Genomic DNA, 7,933 nt, shown 5'->3' on the forward strand with positions numbered 1-7,933 from the left:
CAATGCGGATATGTTATGTGATGTAATTTGAGGTTTATATCAGAGAGAGATGTAAATGATTCTTGACGTGAAAATTTGGTTGGAATCTAAATGAAAATGTTTTGTTTTGTGCCATGGGGAAGGGTTGTACATTTTACAGCTCAATGACCATTTTGCGATATTTTGAGAGGGAGGTTTTGAAAAGTGTCCCTTTGTGACAGCTCGAGACAGATTGGGGAGTAGACTAGCTCATTTGCATCTCATTACCGTAGCAGCGCAGTCTGTATATAACTGGCGGCAGGCTGGCCGGGACGTCAGACACACGCATAGTTACAAAGGGCGAAGATCCGAGAAAGCCTTGGGGAAGTGTTTTGGATCAGTACATTTTTTTTTTATATCATTGTCAAACAAGGGGAAATAAACAAAACACAAGCAGCCTTAAAACTGGGTTGTCTCATTTGCACCCTCAAGTCTGAAGCTGTGCTGAACTGCAATATCTAATAACTGGATTGGTATTAACACCTTGGCACGGAATTTCGAGTTCATTCCCAATTTTTTCGTTGGGATTGAGGATTACATTGTATTGTAAACTTTGTTCATGAAGTCACACTGAGAAGCATCGAGATAAACAGTTCCATTCAAGACGTCTGTAGACCGTACGGATTTTTAAGTGGGACTTTTGATTACGGAAAATAGCTTTCTCGATGATTTTCTGAGCTGGGTTATACATCAATTGCCCTGTCTCGTGGACATTTGACTATTTATTGAATATCCTCAGCACAATGGGACGCCAGTCGCTTGCGATAGCTGTCATCCTTTGTGTCTTGATATGCCAGGTATTGCGAATTTGACTCTCTTTTGAATTGATTTGTAATTTAAGTGTATTCATTAGTCATGTGTAGGCTACATATCAAAAACATAATAGAATACAACCTTCATATTTTAATTGTGTTTTTACAGGGTTTTTGTTCAGGGGTTTTCGAGTTGAAGTTGCAAGAGTTTCTCAACAAGAAAGGAGTGACAGGCAATACAAACTGCTGCAAAGGAGCCTCTGTGATTCAGAAGTGTGAATGCAAAACGTTTTTTAGAATCTGCTTGAAGCATTATCAAGTTAATGTATCACCGGAACCCCCTTGTACCTATGGTGGTGCGATGACTCCTGTCCTCGGATCAAACTCCTTCCAAGTGCCTGAAACAACTGCAGAAGCATTCGCCAACCCTATTCCGTTTTCTTTTGGATTCACGTGGCCGGTGAGTATTTAAACACAGCTTTGTCAAATTATACAATCATGGTCAGAATGCTCAAGGTTCACCACTTATGGGGCTTTGCCAATGTCATTAATGGTCATAGTGAAATGTAGCATATCCCAGGACAGGTGGACTAAGGCACGTTAAACAAATGCTATCAGGGTGGGAAAGTTCACATCCTCATAGTTGGGAGTATAATTGGCATCTCTGCATGCAACTTCAAGTAAATAGGGAAGTGGTGGAATTTAAGTTTGAAGCTTAAAGGTGGCTCACCTCTATCAGGCCTAACAGAAGCCTAACAGTGGCTCACCTCTATCAGGCCTAACAGAAGCCTAACGGTGGCGCACCTCTATCAGGCCTAACGGTGGCGCACCTCTATCAGGCCTAACGGTGGCGCACCTCTATCAGGCCTAACGGTGGCGCACCTCTATCAGGCCTAACGGTGGCGCACCTCTATCAGGCCTAACGGTGGCGCACCTCTATCAGGCCTAACGGTGGCGCACCTCTATCAGGCCTAACGGAAGCCTAACGGTGGCTCACCTCTATCAGACCTAACAGCCCTGTGGGGCCTCAGCACCTTCTAACCCGTTGGCACAGTTGTTCATTATTATAATTGTTTCTTCTTTTTTTTCAACAGGGGACATTCTCTCTCATCATTGAGGCCCTACACACGGATTCTGACGATGATCTTTCAACAGGTAAATTCGATACAGGGCAACAGGTCACCAAACAAAATGATTAATTGTAAATATTTATAGGGATATAAGTACTAATTCCTGTATTCACAATTTTCAGATAACCCTGAAGGTCTGATCAGTCGCTTCACCACTCAGAAGCATCTGACAGTGGGCGATAAGTGGTCCTCTGATTTACAGACTAGTGGAAGAACAGAGCTGAAGTACTCCTACCGATTTGTTTGTGATGAGCATTACTATGGGGAGGGTTGTTCTGTTTTCTGCCGTCCACGAGATGATGCCTTCGGTCACTTCACCTGTGGGGACCGTGGCGAGATCATCTGCAACTCAGGATGGAAGGGAACCTACTGCACAGAACGTAAGTAGGCTGCGTCCTCCTTACTTCTGCTTTGCCCATACTAACTTTTGTTGTTCTGTTTTTCTTTTCCAAAAGAATGAATGTGATTCATTTGCAGTCATAAGTCAGAAGAAATTGTGCGTTATTACCAAATAGTTTCACTTATCAAAAATGTGGGTTGCACTGTTTAGGCAAATTTTAAATAAGAGAAGTTAACAGAATATTCACACGCAAGCCATAGATTAAATGTAATGCCTGATTGGCTACTTGTCAGTGCACTTGTCGTTGATTGGCTTAGTGAGGTATTGTTGGAAGCGGGCAGCTGCTGAGTGAGAGTAGACAATGTACACCAGCTGTCCTGCACTGGCACCACGTACACCGGCTGTCCTGCACTGGCACCACGTACACCGGCTGTCCTGCACTGGCACCACGTACACCGGCTGTCCTGCACTGACTCTACGTACACCGGCTGTCCTGCACTGACTCTACGTACACCGGCTGTCCTGCACTGACTCTACGTACACCGGCTGTCCTGCACTGGCACCACGTACACCGGCTGTCCTGCACTGGCACCACGTACACCGGCTGTCCTGCACTGGCACCACGTACACCGGCTGTCCTGCACTGGCACCACGTACACCGGCTGTCCACATTGTATCTGCACAGACTCAGGGACATTAAGGGAAGGGGCTGTATAAGCAGAAAGAAAAAAGGGACTACTGTCCCATAGTTATGGTTAACCCTAACCCTTCTGTCCCATAGTTAGCTGAAAAATAAGCCTTTGTATAGGCAGAAACTGTGTTAAGCAGAATATTGGTCCCCCTGGTGACGAGTGGGGCGTATTTTCTAGGTAACGGCTAATGGGGCCACCAGCCTACTGAAATTAATTAACCAGTGTTTACTGAAAGGGCCCATCTGAAAATAAGCTCTGCTGGTATAAACACATGTTCCAATGAGTTAGATTCCCGTGATTCACTTGTGATGGTCTATCTCATTGCAGCAATCTGTCTTCCTGGTTGTGGCGAGGAGCACGGGTTCTGTGACAAGCCTGGTGAATGCAAGTAAGTCCCAGTGATTTGTCCATCTTCTCTCTGGGTTTAACACCAATCAACAGGATCACTGTTTGGTATAGTTTCATATATGCCAGATATCTAACCATGAGCATTGTGTGTGGTTACAGGTGTAGAGTTGGCTTCAGTGGGCGTTACTGTGATGACTGCATTCGCTATCCAGGGTGTCTTCATGGCACCTGCCAGCAGCCGTGGCAGTGTAGCTGCCTGGAGGGGTGGGGTGGCCTCTTCTGCAACCAAGGTAAGTTCTCTTTATCACCCATATGCAACTGACTAGTGCTCATCTGTCCTTCTCCACCAGATCCAGACTGTGCTGGTGTTGAGATGACATACAGTATCCCCACTATGTTATCTAAGCCACCATACCAATCAGGTTCAGAGAATAGGGCACATCTTGGCCTTAAAACAAGTCAAAAAACATCCTGGATATCACTGTACATTAACTCTCAGAAGACTAATCCACATGTGCCATTGTCTGTTTCAGATCTCAACTACTGCACACACCACAAGCCCTGCATGAATGGAGCCACTTGTACCAATACTGGCCAGGGTAGCTACACCTGCTCCTGTAAACCTGGCTTCACTGGGGCCAGCTGTGAGATTGAGGTTAATGAATGTTCCGACAACCCCTGCCAAAATGGGGGAAGCTGCACTGTAAGTATTTTTTTCTGAGCTTCCCCTCATTAGTTACATTAGAAATTATTTCTCAGTGATATAGTGTCACATAGTGTGTGGTACTGTTATGCTAGAGCTGGCAGGCATTCCTCATGGTGAATGTAGCATAACAAATTAATAACAAGTCATTAACGAGTTGTACCTTTTGCTTAGCAAGTGCTTTGTCTCACCTCTGACAGGATTTAGAAAACACATACACATGTGCCTGCCCCCCAGGCTTCTATGGCAACAGCTGTGAGCTCAGTGCCATGACCTGTGCCGATGGGCCTTGCTTTAACGGCGGACGCTGTGCTGACAACCCAGAGGGAGGATACTACTGCCAGTGTCCTCTCGGCTATGCCGGATTCAACTGTGAGAAGAAGATCGACCACTGCGCCTCCAACCCATGCTCCAACGGTAAGCTGAAACAAAGTTCTCCAGTTCTGTGTTTACCAGTTTAACCTTTATATTGAAAGTCTGAGGACATGAATTAATACTGGAACAGATGGTTTAACATGTCTTTTTAATGTCTCCAGGTGCCCAGTGTATGGACCTTGTGAACTCCTACATGTGCCAGTGCCCTGAGGGCTTCTCCGGAGCCAACTGCGAGGACAACATTGACGAGTGCGCCAACTACCCCTGCCAGAACGGTGGCACATGCTTGGATGGCATGAACGATTACACCTGCACCTGCCCACCTGGATACACCGGCAAGAACTGCAGCTCGACCATCAGAAAATGTGAGCACAATCCCTGCCACAACGGAGCCACCTGCCACGAGAGGTATAATCGCTATGTGTGCGCCTGTGTGCCAGGCTACGGTGGCCATAACTGCCAGTTCCTCCTGCCGGAGCACCCCCAGGGCCAACCCGGGGTGGAAGGAGCTGGTAAGAGATACTCTGAAGAGGACCAAGGCACATTCCCCTGGACCGCAGTGTGTGCTGGGATTATCCTGGCGCTGCTGCTGCTGGTGGCCTGTGCCGTGCTGGTGGTTTACATCCGGGTCAAGGTGCAGCAGAGGAGTCAGCATGGAGACACCCACAGTGAGAGTGAGACCATGAACAACCTGGCCAACAACTGTCAACGGCCTGACAAGGACCTATCTGTCAGCGTGATCGGCACGACAGGGGTCAAGAACACCAATAAGAAAGTGGACTTTCACTCGGACAATGCTGGAGGAGAGCAGAATGGCCACAAGTCCCGATGCTCGTCAACAGATTATAATCTGGTGCATGAGCTAAAGCCAGAAGATGTGTCGAAAGAGGACCAAGAAAAGAGTGACGCAAAGGGTTCCGAATCAAATGATTCTGAATCTTTTTGTTCTGACAGTGAGTTTGAAGAGAAACGAAGAAAACGTTTGAGGTGAATATCTACACATTTAGATATAAATGATGTGCCACATATGGGAGTAGTCATGCTTGTCTGACGAGTGAATGTTGATGTTAATGTATTTATTTTTCTTGTGTTCTCAGTGACGCCTCAGAACAGAAACGTCCAGAGGAGTCGACATGCAACGAAGCGTCGATGTGCAATGACACAAAGTACCAGTCAGTCTACGTCATATCAGACGAGAAAGATGAATGTATCATTGCAACTGAGGTGAGTTGATTTCCCTTTTTCACTGCTAATGATATCTCTTTGCAGTTTGCATATTTAGTTTTCACTGGTTTGCGAATAGCCAAATACTCTGAAACTAAAGCATCTTTGCCTGTTGTCTTCCCCAGGTGTAACACCACAGCTGAGCTGTAGCTCGTCTTCTCTACTGGAGGTTTTACTCTGGTGAATGCTGCTCAAACCCAGGGGGAAGGTTTCCCTTCGTGTGACTGCTGCTGTGAGACTAAGACATTGACAGTGATATTCAGAATGAGCTGGTTCTCAACTGAAGTAAGCTCAGTGGCTGCAGATAAAGGATGTTGGACCACACTGGTCCGTGCTCTCACAACTTATGTTTCCCAGGAACGTGCGTAATATGGATTTGTTGCACTGACAGTTGTACCTCATTGCACTATGGAGGGTTGCTTTTTAATACGTATTTAAACATACACATTTGAGTTAATTACTGTGTATAAGGAGTATGCACCGACTGCAGTGTGTATTTGTAAAGCCTTTGAGGCAGTCTTCTGAATTAGTTTTAAGATGGGAAAATACTGCCTTTAAATGTGTAAACATACTGTGTTTTTTCAAAGATGTATTCTTTTAATTTAATTGTGTTATGTGTTCCATTTGTTTGTGCATTTGTAGATTTCATTTTGATATAATTTATGTCTAATGTATATAAGGCAGTTCAGGTCAATGTGACTTTGTTTTCCAACAAAAAATGTATTTAAGAAGCATTGTACAGAAGCTATTGGAATTGTTTTATCACTGTTGCCCATTAAGAAAATCAACTAAATATTTTTCAAAAATAAATAATGTATGAAATAATAGCATATTTTGTGATTATCCACCTACATAACATGTCACGCAAAACATCCAACATTGAATATTAGAGTGATTTCTCTTTGACATAAATGCATGCAATGTTTCACCCTAAATTCTGTATGTAGTCTTACTGCAAACTGAGAATTCTTGGCCTGATGCAACTGTCTCCCTGAGGGACCTCACTAACTGACACAAAGGCACAACCAGTAATCACAAATTACTACCCTCATCTTGTTGGCAATTTCTTTTTAGGAAGAAAGAACCTTCTGGAAAATTTCCACCCCTGGAAAATAATCTGGTCAGTGTTTTCCAACTTTATAAAAACCTTAGTCAATGTCATTTAGTAAGGCTAGATGGTAGCCTATAAGCAACTTGCACTTCGTACTCATCAAAGACTAATTTGGTCCTTACACAATGAGAATCCAAAACCAGCATGACAAATGGTTAGAAACCTATATGAAGGCAGGAAAAACAAACATTGTTACCATATGTACTGTACGACTGTCTTCACAATCACTCTTTGAAGCATTGAGTAAGAAGTGGACAGCTGAAAACTACATTGACCTGCAGCTGTCCAGATGGAGAGACACCCCATTCCAGAGTTGGGGTGCATGAGGCAAATGCATTATACTGTACCACTGTAGAAGCACAACAGAGCCAAGCATCCAGAGTTGTTATATTAATGTTCATAGAATGCTGATCCAGAGTTGTCATGTTTATGTTCATAAACTCAGCAAAAAAGGAAATGTCCCTTTTTCAGAACCCTGTTTTTTCAAAGATAATTCTTAAAAATCCAATTAACTTCACAGATCTTCATTGTAAAGGGTTTAAACACTGTTTCCCATACTTAGTTCCCATAGTTCAATGAACCACAAACAATTAATGAACATGCACCTGTGGAACGGTGGTTAAGACACTAACAGCTTACAGACGGTAGGCAATTAAGGTCACAGGTATGAAAACATAGGACACTAAAGAGGCCTTTCTACTGACTCTGAAAAACACCAAAAGAAAGATGCCCAGGATCCCTGCTCGTCTGCATGAACGTGCCTTAGGCATGCTGCAAGGAGGCATGAGGACTGCAGATGTGGCCAGGGCAATAAATTGCGATGTCCGTACTGTGAGACGCCTAATACAGCGCTACAGGGAGACAGGACAGACAGCAGTTGCAGACCACGTGTAACAACACCTGCACAGGATCGGTACATCTGAACATCACAACTGCGGGACAGGTACAGGATGGCAACAACAACTGCTCGAGTTACACCAGGAACACACAATCCCTCCATCTGTGCTCAGACTGTCCACAATAGGCTGAGAGAGGCTGGACTGAGGGCTTGTAGGTCCTCACCAGACATCACCGGCAACAACGTCGCCTATGGGCACAAACCCACTGTTTAACTTTGTTTTACAGCCAGCCAGAGAGGAGCGGTGGGACTGATTGCCCTGTAAATGCAGCGTGAATAAAGTGGCTCCAATAGGGACCAGTGAAAAGTATTTGTTGGACAGTTGTTTTCACATACCATGCT

General features: G+C 44.7%; 1 protein-coding gene across 1 annotated transcript; it reads left to right on the plus strand.

Moving 5' to 3' along the window:
* Positions 1-287: 287 nt before the first annotated feature.
* LOC110502965 (delta-like protein D) lies at positions 288-6,409 on the plus strand. The gene is made up of 11 exons (XM_021581314.2): positions 288-815; positions 940-1,230; positions 1,865-1,925; positions 2,023-2,280; positions 3,260-3,320; positions 3,440-3,570; positions 3,814-3,983; positions 4,184-4,400; positions 4,520-5,345; positions 5,456-5,582; positions 5,708-6,409. Exons 1-11 carry the CDS (start codon positions 762-764, stop codon positions 5,711-5,713), a joined length of 2,202 nt encoding a protein of 733 aa, XP_021436989.2. The 5' UTR covers positions 288-761; the 3' UTR covers positions 5,714-6,409.
* The last annotated feature ends 1,524 nt before the right edge of the window (positions 6,410-7,933 follow it).

Source organism: Oncorhynchus mykiss, chromosome 23 (assembly GCF_013265735.2).
Source record: "Oncorhynchus mykiss isolate Arlee chromosome 23, USDA_OmykA_1.1, whole genome shotgun sequence".
In the NCBI taxonomy this organism is placed as follows: domain Eukaryota; kingdom Metazoa; phylum Chordata; class Actinopteri; order Salmoniformes; family Salmonidae; genus Oncorhynchus; species Oncorhynchus mykiss.